This window comes from Gastrolobium bilobum, unplaced genomic scaffold (genome assembly GCF_033153095.1).
Source record: "Gastrolobium bilobum isolate Gb01-03AN ecotype WA unplaced genomic scaffold, APGP_CSIRO_Gbil_v1 utg909, whole genome shotgun sequence".
NCBI lineage: Eukaryota > Viridiplantae > Streptophyta > Magnoliopsida > Fabales > Fabaceae > Gastrolobium > Gastrolobium bilobum.
In genome coordinates, this window is record NW_026895707.1 from 1,514,275 (window position 1) to 1,537,081 (window position 22,807).

Consider the following 22,807-nt stretch of genomic DNA (forward strand, 5'->3'; position numbering starts at 1 on the left):
CTCTTTTAAAATCTTGTTTTTAAATTTGAAATTTATTTGTTCTGAAAACTTGCTACAGTTCTTCTCTCGATGTATAAATTTTTTCTGGTTAATGTGTCCTTTGTTGATGAATACTTTACATGAATCATTTACAGTAATGCAATTCGGGGTCTATGATATAGAATAATTGTTAAAATTGAAAAGTACTTATAAATTTTTACTTAATTAGCCAATGTTGGATCCTTTCTTGGCAAGGCTCAATTGGGGTGTGGTAAGGTTAGATCCTTTTTTTATGCTTATTAATGGCTTAAATATAAAAAGTTGTGTCTTTGGCTCACATGAATATTGTTATAACTGTCTCAAAGAATACTTCAATTCTCTAAATAATAAATAATCTTTTGATTACAAAGAAAAAATATTTATAAACCATTCAGTCAATGTCAGCTTCTTAAACATTGTTGTCTCCTAAGATAATAATAAAAAAATATAAAGTGGGGCAATATCACATAATCTAAACTTGTGCCTCATTTAAGTTAAACTTCAAGATATACTCTGATGAAAAGTAAATAAAGACTGCTAAATGGTTATCACGCTTGCATTGGAATTCAAGGAATAGAGGAGTTCTTGATGGAAGGGCTCTTTGTTTTTAAGCAATATCTCTACTGCACTTGACAATGATATGTGGCTTGCAGCTTCTAAAATCAAACTTCTCAAACTCTTCTGTTTCTCATTATTTCTTAATTTTGAACTTATAAGACCCAAAATTATGATATTTCTACGCTAGTCCCCTGCTGATCAATTCATCATAGGTTGTCCAATTTGCAGAAAGAGAAAAGAAGTCAAATATAACATAATGAGAAATTAATCTATATTGATATTGATAGTGATAAAGACTAACAACAAACATAATGAAAATGAGAATGTTAATAGAAGTTCCTCCTAAAGAAGCAATCCTAGGCTTTATATGTGACATTGACTATAGCAAAATAGAAAATCTGTAATCTGTTTTACAAGTTTCTCCTACCAAAAACCTTGGTTAATGATTTTTATGCAAGAAGCAAACTAGTTGAAACCTGCTTTCTTATCCTTTCTTTTCTACATTTGTGATGGTATATAAGCTTCTTCTTGGAGACCAGCTATAGATTATAGTTTGTTCATGATGTCACTACTAAACATGTTCTTACAGAAACTTATCAACTCCTTTTCTCTTCTTTGGTTTCCATTGCTACTGATCCTGCTGAGCACTGCCTCAGTTAATGGTGTCCGGCAAAAGGCAATTGACTTCTTCTCCTTTCTTCATTTATTACATTAGCTAGATACATTTGATTTCTTTTAGATTTCCATTCTACGTGAGCTTGACAATTTTTTTGACTTGTCTGCAGAACTTTTATATTGTTTTCCTTGGAGTTCATCCTGTGAGTAGTGACATTGCTTTAGAGACTCACTTGAATATTCTCTCAGTTGTTAAAGGAAGGTAACATGATTAATTCATTAACCCTTTCTTATCCGTAACTCTTCAAACATAAAAATCACATAAAAGTGAACTATGTAGCTCTTGTTCATTCAAATACTCTCCTGTTTTTAAACTAAAGGCATTCATTCTTTCAAAGCCATCAGAAGGAAACTTCTTTCATTATTTTGTTTTAATTTTGTGCCCTTTTTGTGTTTTGATCTGTGTTTACTTAACAGCCACCTTGAAGCCAAAGAATCCATTGCATACAGCTACACCAAAAGCTTTAATGCATTTGCTGCTAAACTGTCTGAGGATGAAGCCAAGAAGTTATCTGGCATGTTATCGTTATTCTCTATTTCCTTCATACTTTTTTTTTTAAGCATTATGTACTTACAGTCATTATTACCTTTGTTGTATATGTAGCCATGGATGAGGTACTTTCGGTTTTTCCAAATCAGTACCGTAAGCTACACACAACAAGATCATGGGACTTTATTGGGTTACCTTTGACTGCTAAGAGAAAACTGAAATCAGAGAGTGACACAATTGTGGCTCTTTTGGATACAGGTTCATCATACCTTTCTTCCAATATTCATTTTTTGTAATTCCTTGTTTTTGATGTTAGATATTATATAATGGCACTTCATTATTTAATTGCAAAATTCTGTGCCTTCATATTGATGAGGTAGGGATCACTCCTGAATTTCAAAGCTTCAAGGACGATGGATTTGGTCCTCCACCTGCTAAATGGAAAGGAACCTGCGATCACTATGCTAATTTTTCAGGCTGCAATAAGTAACATCCCTATCCTTGTGTATGTTGTGTCACTATGTTTTCAATCTTTGTACTATAACAAATTGGGAGCATCAATATAATTAATCATTTTAATCAAATCTCAATTGTAAGCAACTAAATTATTTCAAACTACAAAAATAAGTGGTTTATGAAATAATCAAACAATCACCATTAAAATTTATCTTTTAATAATTGAATGAACTACCACTGTTCAGTGTTAACCATTTATATTAAATGTTGAAAATCTATTTGAAGTTTGGTTACATATACATAATTATGGTTAAAATCAAGATTGTACCTCTCATACCACTACTACTGTTTTTAGTTTATGAAGGAGGTCCTAAATTTAGTACTACTGATCAGCATGCTTTTAAATATAAACTTCACAAGTTTTAGTATGGCTATAGATAACTTTATGTACTCCTTGTTCTTGTTAACTCTACATGGAAAACTTGAAGCAAGATCATAGGAGCCAAATACTTCAAGATTGATGGAAGGACTGATCCATCTGACATATTATCTCCCATAGATGTGGATGGCCATGGCACTCATACTGCATCAACGGCTGTAGGAAATCTTGTCCCAAATGCAAGTCTCTTTGGGGTAGCTAAAGGGACTGCTCGTGGGGCAGTGCCATCAGCAAGGTTGGCAATTTACAAAGTTTGCTGGTCAAGCCATGGATGTTCGGACATGGATATACTTGCTGCATTTGAAGCTGCTATGCATGATGGGGTTGATGTCATATCCATTTCCATAGGTGGAGGGAATGAAAATTATGTGGAGGACTCTATAGCAATTGGAGCATTCCATGCCATGAGGAAAGGCATAATCACTGTGGCCTCAGCTGGAAATGATGGTCCCACTATGGCAACAGTCACAAATAATGCACCATGGATTGTAACAGTAGCAGCTAGTGGCATTGATAGGGATTTCCAGAGCACTATAGAGTTGGGGAGTGGGAAAAATGTTTCAGTAAGTTTTATTCTCTTGGCAATCACATATTCTACGTAATGTTTGAGAAATATAAAACCATTAAAACGGTCTTCATCTAACAGCTTAAGCTTTTGGATTGAATTGATTCTTTACATAGTATCAGACCTATGTGAATAAGTGGTCATGAGTTTCATCCTCGCTATCCACATTCTATTAATACATAGTGTTATTTGAACATAAATAAAAAAGAAAAGAAAAGGCTATAGTCATTTTTAGTTCAAGTGTGAAGCCTATTTCAATAACTTGTCACATGCATGCAACTAGTGGCATTATATCCAAGACCAATTAATGTAGTTTATAGGGATATAGAGTGAATTTCAGTGACAACACATCTAACATCTGTGGCTTGTTAGCAAATACTATGATGAATATATCATATGTGCACACCCAACTGTGAGTGTTATGCAGGGCACGGGAGTGAACACCTTCAACACAAAACAAAAACAGTACCCCCTTGTTGATGGTGTCAATGCAGCCCGAAACACTACAAGCAAGGAAGATGCGAAGTAATTTTCTTTTTTGTTTTTGATAACACCTGGTTAAGTTTTCAACATTTAACAAAGAATATTTTAATACATTCACAGATTCTGCTTTGAAGACTCCTTAGAGCCAAATAAGGTGAAAGGAAAGCTTGTTTACTGTAGATTAAGAATATATGGCACTGATTCTGTTGTGAAAGCAATTGGAGGCATTGGTACTATAATGGAAAATGAACAATTTCTCGATGTTGCCCAAATTTTCATGGCTCCTGCCACCATTGTGAATAGTAGCATTGGTCAAATTATTACCAATTATACACAATCCACAAGGTAAGAGATGTTCTTGTTTGTTCTCTGAATGGCCACTGAGTTGATATTTTGCTACTTGCTAATTTTTCTTTAAACAAGCTTATAAATGAGTCTTTGCCACAACTAAGCTTTTCTACTGGATTATCTCATAACAAAAATTTTACATGAATTTCCTGTTCAACTAAGATCACCATCAGCAGTGATACACAAGAGCCATGAAGTAAAACGGCCAGCTCCATTTGTTGCTTCATTTTCATCTAGGGGTCCAAATCTAGGATCTTTACATGTTCTCAAGGTACCAACAGTTTCAAATTTTCATCCCTTACATTCTTAGTGGACTTTTTTCTATTCTGTTTGAGGAATTGAGTGTGTTTTATGTTTGATGCAGCCTGATGTTACAGCTCCTGGCATTAACGTCTTGGCATCTTATACACTTAGGAAGTCAATTACTGGTTTGAAAGGGGATACTCAATTTTCAGAGTTTACACTATTGTCTGGGACTTCTATGTCATGCCCTCATGTTTCTGGAGTAGCAGCATATGTGAAGTCATTTCACCCAGATTGGACTCCTGCTGCAATCAGATCTGCCATTATTACCACAGGTGAAAATTAAAGCTTATATCCACATTTGTTGATTTGTTTCATCATATGCAAAATCTGAAGGCTTTGTGCCTCGAGTCATAACTTCATATCTTTTGAGATGGCTTGACTTGTCTATACTCTTTGTCAAGCTAAACCTATGAGCCAAAGAGTTAACCAGGAAGCAGAATTTGCCTATGGTGCTGGTCAAGTCAATCCAACAAGAACTGTGAACCCTGGTTTAGTCTATGACATGGATGACTTTGCATATATCCAATTCTTATGCCATGAGGGCTATAATGGTTCCACTTTATCAGTTTTAATTGGCTCTCCTATAAATTGCACCTCTTTGCTTCCTGGTCTTGGCCATGATGCTATCAACTATCCCAGCATGCAACTAAGCATGAAAAGCAACATAGTCACAACAGTTGGAGTTTTCAGGAGAAGAGTAACCAATGTAGGTCCTGCTCCAACCATCTACAATGCCACCATAAAATCCCCTAAAGGAGTCGAAATCACAGTGAAGCCTACTAGCCTCATTTTCTCTCACACCAAGCAGAAGAGGAGCTTCAAGGTAGTGGTGAAAGCAAAACCTATGGCAAGTATGCAAATTGTATCAGGTTCACTTATTTGGAGAAGCTCCCATTACATTGTTAGGAGCCCAATTGTTATCTACAGTCCATAAGGTTACAGTTAGCAGTAGCCAAAATCAAGTTTGTAACATTGCCTGTGTGCTCCCATCACTTCCTCTGCATAATGTTGACATTTTGTTTAGCATATGATATCTAAGTTTTTTAACGTCAAGATTGTTTATTATGCCTATGCAAGCATCAAATGAGTGGGGCATGAATATTTTTATAGTCAGTAGAAATTTCATTCTCAATTTTAGTCTATATCGGGAAAAAGCACTATTTTAAAATTTTTGAGCAAAAGAATTGTCCAGTTAAAGTTGATTGGATAAGTTTTTTCAAAGTAATGCAGTCAAACATGTCACATATTCTGACGAGACTAGTCTCGTCACTGACACTGACGGGACTCGTGCCACGTCAGCGCCACCTAGGCAGTTTTGTTACCATAAAACTTCAGAAGACCATAACTTGTGACTCGGGTATCCAAATCAGATGATTTTTTTTTTTGATTTCACATGACTTTTCGAGATCTAAGCAATGACATCTCATTTGACATATTTCATCTTTCACAAACATAATTTGAATTGGTAACAATTGTACCACAATCACGCGTTTAAATCCAGAAGAGCTTCAAACTATGTTTGTGGGAGATAAAATATGTCAAATTAGGTGTCATTGCGTAGATCTCAAAAATTTATGTGAAATCAAAAAAAAAATCATCTGATTTGGATACCCGAGTCACAAGTTATGACCTTCCGAAGTTTTACGATAATTGAACTGCCTACGTGGCACGAGTCTCGTCAGTGTCAGTGACGGGACTAGTCCTGTCAGCATATATAACATGTTTGACTGCATTACTTTGGAAAAACATATCCAATCAGCTTTAACTGAGTAATTCTTTTGCTCAAAAATTTTAAAATGGTGCTTTAGCCTCTGATAACTCATGTGAGTATACTTTTTTTTTTTTTTGGTATCCAACTCATGTGACTAATTAATCAGTGCTATTAGATGAAAATAGATTAACGATTAAAATTTAGCATAAAACTTGTTATTCTTAACAGTTTAAATTAATTCTTCAATAGATTATTTTGTAATGTGTTGAAAGTAGAAATTGAAAATTTTTCAGCAACATCTTTTAACATTTATGTGAGATAAAAGTTTGTGGAACAAAAATCAAAGTTAGATAAATAATTATTATTCAGCTTTTTTCTTCCATGATCGTGCTTTAGAGCTAATTTTAGATTTATGGAAATTATACAAGTAATATTAATGATCTCTTTAATTTTTTATTGCAACCTTTATATCCCCACCCAACTGTTTGGCCAGAAAAGATTTGAAGCTACTTTTCCTATTACTTTTATGATGAATACATATATAAGAAGAGAAAAATGCAAGGAAGCAAGAAAGCATAAAAGCATAATTCCGTGACAAGAACACACCAACAATTGTTTAGGTAGATGTATGATGCAAACATTGCTTGACCACTTGTGTTTAGGTGGCTCCACCTAAACATGTCTCTTTTCAAATCAGATGTTTGCCCAAACAAGTAGAGCAGAGTTGAGATGACGTTGAAGCCTAAAATTTATGTGAATATAAGAATTCAGAAAGGTTTTGGATATGGTTGAATTCCATGAAATAAATAAATACATCAATCATTTTATATTATTATTTTTTTTTTTGATGAAGGGCCAAAGCCCAAGAAACAAAGGAATTACATCAGAAAATGTCTAGCCCTGTGTACAGAGCTAAAATCAGAAAAATACAACTCTCTAACACCAAGGGGAGGAACTTGAAATAAACAAAAATCTTCTTGATCCAGATTGACAAGAGGAAGATTAGCAAGCCAGTTTGCACAAAAATTACCCTCCCTATAAGTATGCATGAGCTTGACATCCCAGGATTTTGATAACCATTCCCGTATCCGAGCCACTAAAGGAGACTCACAGGATGCATCACCAGAAGTGGTGAGCAGAGTGATAGTCGAAGCTGAATCACTTTCTAGCATGACTTTCCTCCAACCTCCTTCCCACTCCCGTTCAAGCCCTTTCAGAATACCCCGAAATTCAGAATTTATCGCATTACACGTTCCAATTCTATAAGAAAAGGCTTCCAACCACCTACCATCTGAACCACGAATAAGACTACCACACGCAGCATTACCTGGGTTGCCTCTAGAAGCTCCATCAGTGTTAAGCTTGACCCACCCCTCATCCGGTGGGATCCATCTAATCCACTTCACATAAGAATTACAAGTTGAATTTTCTGTAACAACTCCTGCAAAAACTGAATCTACTTCCAAGGCTTTAAATTTAATCACCTCTTGCTTTCCACCTTGCCAGTCCCATGAACAATCTCATTCCTCCAACTCCAAGCCTTCCAACAAGTCATCCCAAAAATCAGCTTCCACTTTATATCAAAAGAAAAGGACGATACCTGCATCAAATTAATCAAAAGCCAGTCTTGCAAGTTTAGATTAAAAAAATCAGATCCAGCCAAGTGAGGTGCAATCTGAATCCACAGGTTACGGATTCTTGAACAATCCCTCAAAAGGTGCAAAGTATCCTCCTCTTCTTGTTCACACACTGGACACAATCCTGAACACATAAGGAATTTGCTAATTCTCTTCCTTATTGGTAATCTATCATGGGCCACCTTCCACATAAAAACTTTTATTCTTTGAGGACCCATCCACTTCCATATTGCCTTCCACAAACCAGGATCACCAACCTGCACATTATAAGGCTCCGAGAATGCATCATACAACCCTTTAATTGACAATTTAGGATATCCAGGCAAGTACCAATGTAGAGTATCATTACCACCATTTGTAGTAGGAGGAAGGATACTCCTAATACTGTTAATTATCTCAGAAGGCAGCCAGCTCAGAAACTCATCTAGCTTCCAATTTCCCAAATTATTCACATACTGATTAATGGAATTATTAGCCTCTTCCCATGGGATAACTTGAAGAGCATGATCCAATAGCCTGCCTGAATTATTAACCCATTTATCTTTCCAAAAGAGGATCGATGAACCATCTCCAATCTTCCACACTAACAAATCTTCAAGCTTCCTCCAGGCACAACAAATCTGTCTCCAGATTGTAGAATCACCAGCCTTTGACCTGAATATATCAATTCCATCCCTACCATTTGCATATTTTGCCCGAAGAACCTGGACCCAAAGGGCTTGAGGATGAGAAAAAACATCCCAAGCTAATTTAGCCAAGAAAGCTTCATTCATAAATGTTAATTTTTTTAGACCCGACCCTCCTTTTGGTTTTGGCTTTGTGATTGTGTCCCAACCCACTTGATGCATCTGCCTTCGATGTTCAGTATCACCCCAGATAAAATTCCTCTGGATTTTCTCTATCTCCATACACACCGCCTTAGGAATCCCCACCGCTTGCATTTGGAAATAAGGAATGGAGGCTAAAACTGATTGAGATAGTGTAATTCTACCTGCCTGATAGAGACACTTAGCTTGCCAACCAGAGAGTTTATCTTTTACTCTATCAATTGTTGCCTTATAAGCATCTTTATTAGCCCGGCCATGTTGCATCCACGCCCCCAAATAACGACCCACATTCCTGACTCTTTTAAAATTGCAAATATCTGATATACTACTAGCCATCTCATCTGATGTATTTTTGGAGAAAAAAATACTAGTTTTCTGAACACTAACTCTTTGACCTGAGATTTCTCCAAATAAATCTAAGCACTTAAGAACTGCCTAGATTTGGTCTACTATGGCTTCTGCAAAAAGCATCAAGTTATCTGCAAACATTAAATGAGAAATTTCCGGTCCCTCCTTTCCTATTCGAATAGGTTTCCATAAACCTCCCTTGACTGCCGTGTCAATAATATGAGAGAGTTTTTCCATAGCCATAACAAATAAATAAGGCGATAAAGGATCACCTTGTCTTATTCCCCTGGTAGGTTGAAACTCCTCAGTAACACTACCATTCCATAAGATATTCGTCTTTGGAGAGGACACTCCTTGCATAATAATGTCAACAAACTTCTCGGGCAACTTCATTTCCCGCATAGTGTGCTTAAGGAAATTCCAATTTAGCCTATCATAGGCCTTCTCCAAATCAACCTTCACAGCCATGAAAGCTTTTTTCCCCCTCATGCCATGCATAGTGTGGATTAATTCTTGAACCACAATGATATTATCTTGAATATGCCTCTGTGGGATAAAACTAGCCTGAACCGGTGAGATCAACTTCATCATGATTGGCTTCAGTCTCGTAACCAGAATTTTGCTAATAATCTTGAAGATAACAGGACATAGAGATATGAGCCTAAACTGGGTTATATGGGAAGGAGACTGATTCTTCGGAATCAAGACAATCAAAGTGGAATTAACGGATGAAATGATTTCAGGATAATTCCAAACATCCACTATAAAATTAAAAATCTGCTCTTTAACTGTTTCCCAATTTTTTTGGAAGAAGAAGGCTGGATAACCATCGATCCCCGGAGCTTTCAATGCTCCCATATCAAACACAGCCCGACGAATTTCCTGATGAGAGGGAAACTTATCAAGCCCGAACTTTATTTAGCTTTCAATGCATAAATCCTTTTTAACAGAAAATCTTACCAGGAAATATCCGTTCTCTTTTTTTTGGTTGAAGTGCACATTATCTAAATCTATTTTTTTTTTTTTTTTGTAAGTATCTAAATCTAATTTTTATATGTCTGATAAAATTGAGTTAGCTCGAAAAACATTGTATACCCCAAACAATCCATTCTACTTTGCATGTGTTCTTGACCTAAAAAAGCACAACTGCTTGGTACAGGTTTATAAACCATTGTTGTTGATGAATATTTTATATAAACTTCTTAACAATATTTATAAACCAGTCAATCAATGTCAGCTTCTTAAACATTCTTGTCTCCTAAGATAATAATAAAAAAAATATAAAGTGGGGCAATATCACATATTAATTATAGAACTTGTGCCTCATTTAAGTTAAAAACTTCAAGGTATCCCCTGATGAAAAGTAAATAATGACTGCTAAATGGTTATCACGCTTGCATTGGAATTCAAGGAATAGAGGAGTTCTTGATGCAAGGGGCTCTTTGTTTCTAAGCAATATCTCTTCTGCACTTGACAATGATCTGTGTCTTGCACCTTCTAAAATCAATCTTGTCAAACTCTTCTGCTTCTCATCAGTTCTTGATTTTGAACTTACTAAGACCCTAAATTATGATATTTCTACATTAGTTCCCTTCTGATCAATTCATCAGGGGACTAGCGTAGTGACATTGCTTGACAATGATATGTGTTTTAGATTTCCATTCTATGTGAGATTGACAATTTTTTTGACTTGTCTGCGGAACTTTTATATTGTTTTACTTGGAGTTCATCCTGTGAGTAGTGACATTGCTTTAGAGACCCACTTGAATATTCTCTCAGTTGTTAAAGGAAGGTAGCTTGATTAACTCATGAATCCTTACTTATCCGTAACTCTTCAAACATAAAATCACATAAAATGAGCTATGTAGCTCTTGTTCAATCAAATATACTCTGCTGTTTTTAAACTAATGGCATTCATTCTTTCAAAGCCATCAGAAGGAAACTTATTTCATTATTTTGTTTTTCATTTGTGTCCTTTTTGTGTTTTGATCTGTGTTTACTTAACAGCCACCTTGAAGCCAAAGAATCCATTGCATACAGCTACGCCAAAAGCTTTAGTGTGCATTTGCTGGTAAACTGTCTGAGGATGAAGCCAAGAAATTATCTGGCATGTTATCGTTATTCTCTATTTCCTTCGTATATTTTTTTAAGCATTATGTACTTACAGTCAATCACATATTCTACGTAATTTTTGAGGAATATAAAATCATTAATGCGACATTTATCCAACAACTTAAGCTTTTGGATTGAATTGATTCTTTACATAGTATCAGACCCTATGTGACTAAGTGGTCACGAATTTCATCGTCACAGTCCCCATTCTATTAATACATAGTGTTATTTGAACATAAATAAAAAAGAAAAGAAAAGGCTATAGTTATTTTTATTTCAAGTGTGAAGCCTATATCTATAACTTGTCATATGCATGCAACTAGTGGCATTATATCCAAGACCAATTAATGTAGTTTGTAGGAATATAGAGTGAATTTCAATGACAACAAATCTAACATCTGTGGCTTGTTAGCAAATACTATAACGAATATATCACATGTGCACGTGCAACTGTGAGTGTTATGCGGGGCTTATTTTATTCATAAAAGTTTGTGGAACAAAAATCAAAGTTAGATAAATAATTATTATTCAGCTTTTTTATTCCATCATCATGCTTTAGAGCTAATTTTAGATTTATGGAAATTATACAAGTAATATTAATGATCTCTTTAATTTTTTATTGCAATCTTTATATCCCCACCCAACTGTTTGGCCATAAAAGACTTGAAGCTACTTTTCCTATCTCTTGTTTCTAGAGGTTCAAAATGAATCACAAGGATGAGGAAGAGGAAGAGGGAAAGCTCTCCTATGCTTGGAGAGAGCAGTCCGACGGGAAGAGAGGAGAGAATGAGGGAAATAGAGTTCTTTTGGTACTTTATAACTTATCTAACACGCTCAGTTAACTCTTTCTAACTTAACACCTTGATTTATAATATTTTTATGATAATATTTATCATTTTACTTTTAACTTTTGGATAACTTTATCTACCCGTATTTTTACCTCTTCATTTTTAACTCATTTCTACAATGTGGCTTTAATTCTTTTAATTAGACTTTCATTCATTATACTTATCCATCAATAAATTGGTAAGCACATAACTTACGAGCTGGGGTCATTATAGATTACTCAAGTGGGAAGTAGATTGGTGGCTTTGCTTACAGGTTGGATTTTTGTTCTTCATTTAAAGCTGAGCTTTGGGGCATCCTTAGAGGATTAAAAAAGGCTTGGAATGATGGTAAGGGAAAAGTTATCTTGGAAAGTGATTTGCTTATCATGATCACTAGGCTCACCCAGTGTGGTGTAGTAGTCCCTGAGGTGCAGCTGCTATCTTGTATATAGACATGGTTGCAGAAGGATTGGCAGGTTCGTCTCCGACATACTTTTAGGTAAGGTAACGTGTGCTGACTGAATGACCAACTTCTTGCTCGATTCCACAGATCAAGCAGACCATATATTTTTTATAGATCCTCCGAGTGGTATTTATTTGTTGTACATGGCAGACATTGCTTCTTTGGGGAGGGAATGTGTGCCTCTCTTGTTAGGGCTAGTTGTTTTTGTTTTGTTTTTGTTTGTTGGGCCTTAGGGTCGTTTTGTTTACCAAAAGAAAAAGTTAATAACAAGATAATCTTCTCAAATCTCAAAATTATAGCGTAACTTTAAGTCAAATTTGTTCTTGATGGAGGTTATATTTACAATCTCTTATAACCAAATCTTAACTGTTGATTTCTATAATCTAACGGTTATAATTTATAATTTTATTGAGTCATACTTATTAACTAATTATTAATTTTAACTATCAGATTAGGGAAAATTAACGATTAAAATTTAATTATAAGAAAAAGATTATAAATATAATCTTCCTCTTCTTTCTTTTTTTGGAAGATATTCCAATTGGTTCCTTGCTTCGCGACTAGTCCACTTCAGGGCGGGTCCCGGGATTAAAGCTTTAAATCCCTTCCAAAGATGGAATTGGGGAGGATCGAATATATGCTGTCACCTCCTCCTGCTCAGTTCCCTGACGCCAATTGAGCTACTATCATTTGTTCCTTAATCTTCTTTAAATCACATAATTAAAAAAAAAAACTCTTGAAACCCCCTTTACGAGGGAACAATAAATTGGAAAAATGAGCCATTTGCCACTTTTTTTTTTTAAAAAAAAAAAAAAATCAATTGTCACGTGAACAGTAAAATTTTTCAAAATGTCACGCGTACAAGTTCGCTATAGCAGATAGCGAACCTAGTTTACTGACATGACACATTTTTTGTTGCAACCAAATTTACTATTGATAGTAGCGAGCTAGGTAGTCAAAATGTCAATATGCTCTAAACATAAGTAGGACACAGTACAAAACTAGAAGTTCATTGTACCCTCTAACGAACTTGGGGTGCATTGTGGCCAATAAAGTAGAACTAGGGGTGTCAATATGGGTTTTGACACGCGGGTCGACCCGCGACACGACACGAAAATTCGTGTTCGGGTTGACCCGTAAAAAAATTCGTGTCGTGTTCGTGTTGGAAAAAATGACACGCAAAAAATTCGTGTCGTGTTCGTGTTTATGAATTTGTGTTCGTGTCGACCCGTATTATTTTTAATTATTATATTTTTTATTTTTTATTATTATTTTTTAATTTTTTATTTATTTTTGATCTATTTTTTTAATTTTTTTTGTCAATTACCGTTTTGTCTCCTATTTTGCGTGTTATTCGTGTCGTGTCAACCCGCAAAAAATTCGTTTCATGTCAGTGTTGAAGATTTTGACACGAATGAAAATTCGTGTCGTGTTCGTGTTGATGTATTCGTGTCGTGTCGAATTCGTGTCGTGTCAACCCATATTGACACCCCTAAGTAGAACAAAGACTTAGATATGAGTTACTGACCAAGTACAAAACTATTATTATAACGTCCTATAATGTTAGTGTAAAAGTTGGTGATCCAGTTATGCACATTAGAAAAAGGTGAAAATCTTAAGATTTGAATCTTCTCATATGAAAAAGTGATCATGTGATTATGTTATTTGATCACAACTACTAATTTAAAAATCATATATTTTTTTCTCTTTTATCTCATCATCAATGAGTGATTATGATCAAATAATATGATCACATGACCACTTTTTCACATGAGATGATTCAAATCCAAAATATTATGATATAAAAAAAAGAATGAATGTGTTTGGTCAGTAAAAAAACTAATTAATTACCAAACGCATTTAATGTGAAATAAAAAAAAATACTAACAAAAGGTTAATATAAATATGCAATGAACAAGAGTGAATAATGATTAAAAATAATTATTATGATTTTTTTAAATAATTACCAATTAAATTGAAAAATAGCAAAAGCAATCAATATGAAACAAAATTAAAGACTAAAAAAAAAAAACTAACCGTATCAGAAGAAGGTAGACATAAACGTTCGATACACTTCTAGTGAATAATAGTAGAGCCGTCAAAACGGGCTTGGCTCGGCGGGCCAACCCGCCCAACGGGGCGGGGTAGGCTGAGTTTTTCAACCAATCTCAAAAGCGGGGCGGGGCGGGCTCATTTTTTGGCGGGATGATGGCGGGCTGAGGCGGGTCAGTGTAAAATAGGCTCGGTCTGGCGGGCCAACCCGCCAAACGCGGCGGGGCGGGCTGAGTTTTTCAGCCTACTTTCAAAAGCGAGACGGGACGGGCTGACTCATTTTTTTGCGGGTTGATGGCGGGGCGGGCCGCCCACTTTGCCACCTCTAAATAATAGTTCAAAATAATTATATATATTTTTAAATAATTACAAAATTATAAAAAAAAATGGCAAAACAACAAACATATTGAAGATATCATTATCGAATAAGGGTTTTATTTCTCTTATGTTGTAGAAGAAAATTATCTTATGTAGTGAGATAAATTAAGTTGGGTCTACCAATTTTTTTAAAAAAAAGAAAAAAGAAAAAAGTGAGACACATCTTTTTAAATGAGTGTAACATGAAAGATAATTAATTGGTATTTTGATAAGTACAGTGCATTCCGTTGATTGGACAATTTTTGTTTTTGATGAAATGTGACAAATGAGTTATTGTTCCCAATAAATCCATAATTCCCTATGGGTTTGTTTGAGAGATAGTTTTAGGTGGGGAAGGGAAGAGAAGGGAGGGTTTTAGGAAGTCATTCCCTTGTTTGTGAGTTTAATAAATGAGGGGAGAGAATTGACGATTTTTACTAAACCCTCCCAAACCCCCCTTTTTCTAAAAATTAAAGTTCCCCCAATTTGGGGGGTTTAAGGAAGGAAATATTAAAAATTACTTATCTACCCTTAGCATGAAAATGTGAAAACTACATAAATGTGAATCATTTTTAAATGTAACATTATTAGAAAAGTCTCAAATACCGACAGAATTTATCGACGAAAAATATTTCATCAAAAATAGTGATGAAATTTTTGATGAAAATCATATACGTCAAAAAACTTCCCTATAAACTAAAGACGAAATTAGAGACGAAACAGATTTTGCCATAATCACAAACAATAATTGTTTACGAAAAAAATAATTCAACCAAAATTATTAATAGAATCTAAATTCTGTCAAAATTTTCCACGAAAATATTTTCGTCCAAAATTTTGATGAAACACATTTCCATCGAAAATTTTCGATGTAAAATAATTACGTCAAAATATTTTACGAAAAACATTTCCATTAAAATTTTCAACAAATTTTTTTTTTTTGTCAAAATTCTTTAAGAAATTTAAATTTTGTCAAAACATTTCCCTCTACATATTTCACAAAAAAAATATTCATCGAAATTTTTGACGAAAAATATTTCCATCAAAATTTTTAATGAAACACATTTTCCTCCAAAATTTTTGTAAGAAAAAAATTTCATCAAAATTCTTTACAGAATTTAAATTCCGTCGAAAGTTTTCGACAAAAACATTTTTGTTAAACTTTTCGCCAAAATAATTTTTGTCAAAATTTTTAACGAAACCCATTTCCATCGAAAATTTTCGACGAAAATATTTCCATCAAGTTTTTTGATAAAAAAAAAACAATTCCATCAAAATTTTCAACGAAACACATTTCTGTCAAAAATGTTTGTCAGAAAATATTTCCGTAAAAAATTTTGACAGACAAAATATTCTGTCAAAATTTCTACCAAAACACATTTTCAATGAAAATTTTTCGTAAAAAGTTTTGACGGAAAATATTTCTGCAAAATTTTTTGACGAAAAAAATTCGTGAAAATTCTTTACAGAATCCAAATTCCGTCAAAAAAATTCGACAAAAATATTTTCATCATATTTTTTGACGGAAAAAATTTGGTCAAAATTTCATCGAAATTTTTTGAAGAAAAATGATTTTGACAAAATTTTCAATAACAAATATTTCTATCAAAATTGTCAACGGAACACATTTTCGTCAAAAAATTTTGATGAAAATTATTTCCGTAAAATAATTTGACAAAAAATATTTCTGAAAAAATTTTTGACAAAAAAAATATTCCGTCCAAAATATGTACAGAATCTAAATTCTATCGAAAGTTTCACAGAAACATTTCCCTCAAAATTTTTGAAAAAAAAATTTCCTTTCAAATTTTCATTGAGACAATTTTCCATCGAAGATTTTGGACGGAAACTTTTGCGTCAAATTTTTTGAAGGAATTCTTTTTTCCACCAAACTTTTGATGGAATTTTTGTTGTTTAAAATATTTAACAAATTATTTTCGTCAAAACTTTTGACGAAAACTAAATTTCGTGAAAATTTTCGACTAAAAATTTATTTTTGTAAAATATTTCATCGGATAAAAATTCCATGGCCTTCGATAAAAAGTATTCTGACGAAAAAATATTCTTTTGACAGAAATTTTGTCGTTTCAACGTAGTTGAAAATATGATCTTTTTTACTATTGTGAAAAATACATATCATATTTTTACTATTGTGAAAAATACATGATTATTTTTTTTAGCAATTTTAAATTTAATTTAATTTGTAAAATATAATAATTATATTAATTTTAGAAAAAGGGGTAAAATTGTAAAATTTTCTCATTGACCCTCCAATAACTCCCTTATCATTTTTTTAACTCCCAAACAAGGGAATGGAATAGCCTCCAATTTCATTCTCTTCCTTCCCCTCCCTCCCCTTTTGATCCCCTCCCTTCCCTTCCCCTCCAAACTCCCAAACAAAGCCTATGGGTCTGTTTGATACGCGGTATTCTTCAAGATTTCTGGGAAACTGAATTTTTCTAAATTTTTTAATTTTCAAATATAATCGTAAACTGAATTAAAAATCATATTTCTGAAAATCGAGATTTCTGGATAAAAAAAATTTCTCCTCTACCAAATGCTTATGTAGAAGAGAACTTAACCCTCACTTTTCTAAAAACCCTAACATTTTTCTTTGCTTTCGATTCCTTTCTTTTACTTTTTGCTATTCTATGTTCGGTCCGATTAATAACGAGTTCGATTTCTGAAGGATTTCTCTACGATTCACCAGCTCAGGTTTGCTTCTTCTTTGCACCCCAAAATCCTAGAATACTCCTTTTAGTATTCCCCCTATTCTATGATGGATGATCTGCGAGAGTCTATGTTTTGTGCGATTATATTGATCTTGGTGAAGTTTCATGCGATTATATTGATCTTGGTGAAGTTTCATGCGATTCCCTACTACGAAATAGGGGTTTTGATTTTAGGGTTTCTTTCAATTTATTTATTAGGATTTTTTGAAGGATTCGCGATGCGGTAATTTGGGGGTTTAGGGTGGTCGACGATTAACGTCGCTGAACAAGGTTTAATTATTGATCTTTCGCCCAACTCTATTATGGGTTTTGAGGCTGCCAGACTGGAAGTTCTGCGATCGAGTTGTTCTACCCTTGTTATTGTTTCTGTGTTCATCGTTTGCTTTAAAGTTATAGGTATTTGTAAGTGTGGTTATGGAAAATTTGGGATGCAAAAGGTTTTGGGTTTTTATGGGTAAATTATTTTGTGGCTTGTTGTTTATCGATGAGTTAATGGAAGAAAGCATGAGATATAGAGGATTTTATTGATGGGATTCAATGTCTGATTTGGGACACCATTTGAATGTTTGTTTTTTAGAGTAATATGGCTATAAAAGTGGCGAGGAGGACTGAACGAATCGGTGGTACAACACTGTGTATTGGCTAGCTGGGAGATGCAACATAAATCCATACAGTTTTTGCACAGTGAAACCTCATTGCCACATAATGTGTATTATCATGGCAATACTGCCTATCCTTATCCAAGGAAGTAGGGGTAGTAAACAAACTAGGGGCCTTTGGCTCGGCTCGTGAAGGCCTGAACCTACATTTCTGAAATTGGTTATTGGAACAGGCTTTGACTTGTATAAAAGCTCGTTTAATAAAAAGGTCTGAGGCTCCAATTCAAAAGCTCGGCCTTGGAGACTCTCAGGCCGACCTAGTATATTAATTTTTATTTTATATTTTTTATACTACTTGTAATAGTCCCTTTTCTCTCCTCAATCCATTTCACCCCATTTTTTTTGGTTAAACAGATTTTTTGAATAATTTTGTTCTATATTATGCTGTTTGGATATATATTGAATTTATGAATATTTATGGAATTACTAGTGTTGTTGATTGTATATTCTGTTTGGATAAATTTTTATTGTCTTATTTTTTTTTAAACAGGCTAACAGGTCAAACCAGGCTTTTATTTTTTTGTAAATAAGACAGGCCAAAGTCGATAATTATATTCGTAACAGGTAACAGGCTAGGTCAGGGTGACACATTTAAACGCATGCTTAGCCTTTTAAGACCAAAGCTCGGCTCGGCTCGGCTCGGCTCGGCCCGTTAACACCCCTACAAGGAAGCCCTGTTCCTTCTCCGAGAAGACACAAGTTTTGCTGAGGCTTCTAAGATGCCACCTGAGAAGACCCCTAAGTACAACTCAAGGGCAGTATTGATTAGGAAGAGTGGAGATGGGAAAAGTGCCGCTGAGGCTTCTCAGAAGCCACTTGAGAAGGCCCCTATGCATAACACGAAGGCAGTGTTGATTACAAAAAATGTAGATGGGACGAGTGTGACTGAGGCTTCTCCGGAACCACATGAGAAGACCCCTTACTATGATTCAAAGACAGTGTTGATTAGAAAGAGTGAAGATGGAGATGAGACCAATGTCCCCAAGGCTTCTCAGAAGCTGTCATGAAGTGTATGTAGATACTGGATGAATGGAAATTGTGTACACGGTGACTAGTGCTGTAATTTACATTCCTGGTTTTATGGTGATGAGATTTCTGCATTAGCGAAGCTTCAAGAACACAAGAAGGTACTTTCTTCTAATACCATCTTTTAGTATTGAATTCAACAAACATGTGCATGCTTATCAATTATGTGTTTTTGTAAAAGTCTTATTATTTACTGACCTTGGTTTATGTATTTGGATGGTATCTGAATTAATTGGATTGAACTTGATATGTGGCTGAATTATTTTTTGACTGATATTTTAATAATTGCTAATTAGAGTGGAGTCTTTAATTTTACTATATGGTGTTTAATTTAGGAACTACCAACGGCATTATAATCAACCAAGTGTTGGCTAGAATTTTTTTTTAATTTATTCTCCAAGTTTCCTCGGAATGCTAGTAATTGTGTGGCTTCCTTTTATGTTAATATTTTTGGAGTACTTAAACTAAAACTTTTGATAACAGGTTGTCACTGGAATAACTCTTCCAGTTGGATCAGACAAACTTTATTTTGGCAGCACTGATAGGACAGTTCGGATGTGGGACTACCATTCTGGTCGATGTGCTAGCGTGATAAATCTTGGTGCCGAAGTTACCTCTTTGACACCGAGAGTCCATGGGTTTTTGTTGGTGTCCAGAATTCTATTAAGGTAAGCTCTTCAGTTTTCAGGTTGTTTCATTTTGCAGTCATGTCTTTTATATATAAGCATTACATTTTAGCTGATTATGTGATCATGGTTATTGTGAAGGCTTGGAAAATCCAGACTGCTTCAGAGTTTAATATTGATGGACCTAATGGGCAAGTCCTTGCTATGACCATTGGCAATGATACACTTTTTGCTAGAGCAGAGGTAACTTCTCATGCAGTGGTTTATTGGTGTTATTTAATACTATTCTGACTTTTTTTTCTTTCTGTAATTAGTAACTGGATAGATATGCTCTTTGATCAGGCTTCTATCATACTCTTTAACAGTTCTTTTATGTCATATATCAATTTATCTATCATATGATGATTTAAATTGTAGGGTGATGTAATCTCTGCATGGAGAGGTAGCTCTGAAAGTATAAGACCCCTTTTGAACTGATTGCATCACTAAGAGGAGTTTCCAACAGTCATAGCAAGTACTTGCCCGTTAGGTCCATCAAGAGTAAACTCTGAAGCAGTCTGGATATTCCAAGCCTTCAAAATAACCATGATCGCATAATCAGCTAACATGTAATGCTCATATATAAAAGACACGACTGCAAAATGAAACAACATGAAAACTGAAGAGCTTACCTTAATAGAATTCTGGACACCAACAAAAACCCATGGACCCTCGGTGTCAAAGAGGTAACTTCGGCACCAAGATTTATCACGCTAGCACATCGACTAGAATGGCAGTCCCACATCCGAACTGTCCCATCAATGTTGCCAGAATAAAGTTTGTCTGATCCAACTGGAAGAGCTATTCCAGTGACAACCTGTCCAAAAATATTAACATAAAAGGAAGCCACACAATTCCTAGCATTCTGAGGTAACTTGGAGAATAAAAAAAAAAACTCCAACCAACACTTGGTTGATCCCTTATTTTTGTGATCAGTATCTGTTATCAAGTTCATCCGACTGTACTATTAAGGTCTGGGGTGCCAGTGTGCCACTAAGGAGGGAACTTTGGAAGTAACATATACGCACACAGAGGAAAATGTAAGTTGTGTAACCAGATGTTTGCATAAGTAATTTTTTTATTTTATATCAAGTATATTTTAGTGGCGATTTCAATTTTAGAAATCAAGCTGATATTTTTTATAATGGTCATGGAGTTGGTTGATTCACACAATAAATCTTTTTTGTTTTTGTTTTAGGGTGTTCTTGCACTTTGAAGGGTGACTGGTGCAGAAGCCAAGCGCATACTGTATTGCTCGTGCAGAGACAATTCAGTTCGCATATATGACTTGCCATCGTAAGTGAACTTAAACTTGCATCCATTTTCCTTCTGTAACTCTGGTTGTTATATTTCTGTATTAGGTAAATGTTGCACAGCCCCTGACCATGTCTACATGTACAGATTTTCAGAAAGGGGTAGGGTATTTTCGCAAAAAGATGTTCGGTCATTACAAATAGTTCCTGATAGGGTTGGCCTTTTGTTCACTGGAGATGAGACTGGTTTGCTAACTGTCTGGAAATGGTTGGAAGAGCCCAAGGTGCTATGAGAAATGTCTGATTTACCCCATCAACTGGTCTCTTTTTTACACCAAATGCCCAGTTGATGTAAGTGATATTATGCAGGAGGCAGGACAAGATTGAATTTACTTTTTCCTGTGCAGAAAGCAATAGTGATTGTAACAAGAAGTATATCATGAATGAAAAATTCCAATTACAGGGTTCTCTTTCTTCTGGTGTTATTACTAACTGACGCTATTGTCTCCTGCTTTTATAAATATGTTAAAGAGAATCTTTTATGGCTTTTAATTCCCAATTACTATCCTTAAAAAAATGTGGAAAATAACAATTGGGATGTCTCTTCCGGATGCCTAAAGCAGTGATTTTTATTTTTGGTGAACAAAGCAATGATTTGTGTGATATTCTGTAATGCCTCTACGAATAATTTCAAATATTGAATTTTTTATTATTGTGCATCTCTTTTAAAATCTTGTTTTTTTGTTTCAAAAATTATTTGTCCTGAAAACTCGCTACAGTTCAACTCACTTTATAAATTCTTTCTAGTTAATGTGTCCTTTCCTACTAAATAATTTAGAAAAGAATATGTTGCAAAGTTAAATATTTGAAAATGGATCCTCTCATGTGAAAAAAAAACATGATATGGTCATGTGAGAAGATCACAATCATACAAAGGTAAATCAACGGTTATGATTTCGTAACTACCTATTTTAATATATTTTTTTCTCCTCTTTTATTACCATTGATCCACCTTTGTATGATTATGATTCTTCACATGACATGATCATGTGAATTTTCACATGAGAGGATCTAGATCCAATTATTTGGTATTCTTGGTCTTGGAGCACATATTTTATGTTAATGAATATTTACCATTTTAACTATGTGGGGCATCCAATATGTAACTGCATTTTAATAAGGTAATTCATATTTAATAATACAATGCAAGAGAAATCTCCTACATAAGGAGGAGTACTTAAAATTTTTCAATCAATGAGTGCATAATATTCGTAAGTACATGGCATATGCAACACTTAATTGGTGGTCCCGAGACAATGGCTTCGGTTCTTTTTTGGCTGACACGTGTTAATTCTCTTATGTAGAAAGCTAAAACATTTGTAATCATAATAAACAGTAGCATGCGAGCGTGCTAATCAGAAGTTGTAAGAGCTAAAAACAAAAACTTCTATTAACTACCAACCCACTTAGAAATCTCCCAAAGAACAAGAATGTTGGGCAGCTACTTGGGGTGGATGATTAAACTTTGCAGAACAACCAATAATCATTTCTCTAATATCCTAGTGATGTAGAATAATTGATAAAAGGAGTTAATATACGTAATTTTATCTCTTGTACACATATAAAAATATGTGGGGCCATGTGAAAGAAGAGAGAAAAATAAAACATGAGTTCCACACATTTTTATATGTGTGTAGGAGATAAAATTATCTCTTGTAATATGAGAAACACTAATACCTTGATAAAACTAAAAGATCCCTATAAATTTTCACTTAATTAGCCAATGATGGATCCTTTATT

General features: G+C 34.5%; 1 protein-coding gene and 1 pseudogene across 1 annotated transcript; both read left to right on the plus strand.

The window, feature by feature from the left end:
• The first annotated feature begins 1,153 nt into the window (after nucleotides 1–1,153).
• Nucleotides 1,154–5,272, plus strand: LOC133292868 (subtilisin-like protease SBT4.14). Its single transcript, XM_061491356.1, has 11 exons — nucleotides 1,154–1,252; nucleotides 1,362–1,453; nucleotides 1,669–1,766; nucleotides 1,856–1,999; nucleotides 2,122–2,227; nucleotides 2,686–3,199; nucleotides 3,629–3,726; nucleotides 3,805–4,029; nucleotides 4,195–4,303; nucleotides 4,397–4,610; nucleotides 4,740–5,272. The coding sequence occupies exons 1-11, from the start codon at nucleotides 1,154–1,156 to the stop codon at nucleotides 5,270–5,272; spliced, it is 2,232 nt and encodes a 743-aa protein (XP_061347340.1).
• A 13,510-nt stretch (nucleotides 5,273–18,782) lies between these two features.
• LOC133292876 (zinc finger CCCH domain-containing protein 17-like) lies at nucleotides 18,783–21,300 on the plus strand (annotated as a pseudogene).
• Nucleotides 21,301–22,807: the final 1,507 nt, after the last annotated feature.

Excerpts from the sequence above, each read along its gene's own strand:
- LOC133292868 (XM_061491356.1), top strand. The coding sequence starts at position 1,154 with ATGTTCTTACAGAAACTTATCAACTCCTTTTCTCTTCTTTGGTTTCCA. Across the intron at positions 2,000-2,121 it reads TGTGGCTCTTTTGGATACAG|GGATCACTCCTGAATTTCAA; the intron begins GTTCATCATACC and ends TTGATGAGGTAG. Across the intron at positions 3,200-3,628 it reads GGAGTGGGAAAAATGTTTCA|GGCACGGGAGTGAACACCTT; the intron begins GTAAGTTTTATT and ends AGTGTTATGCAG.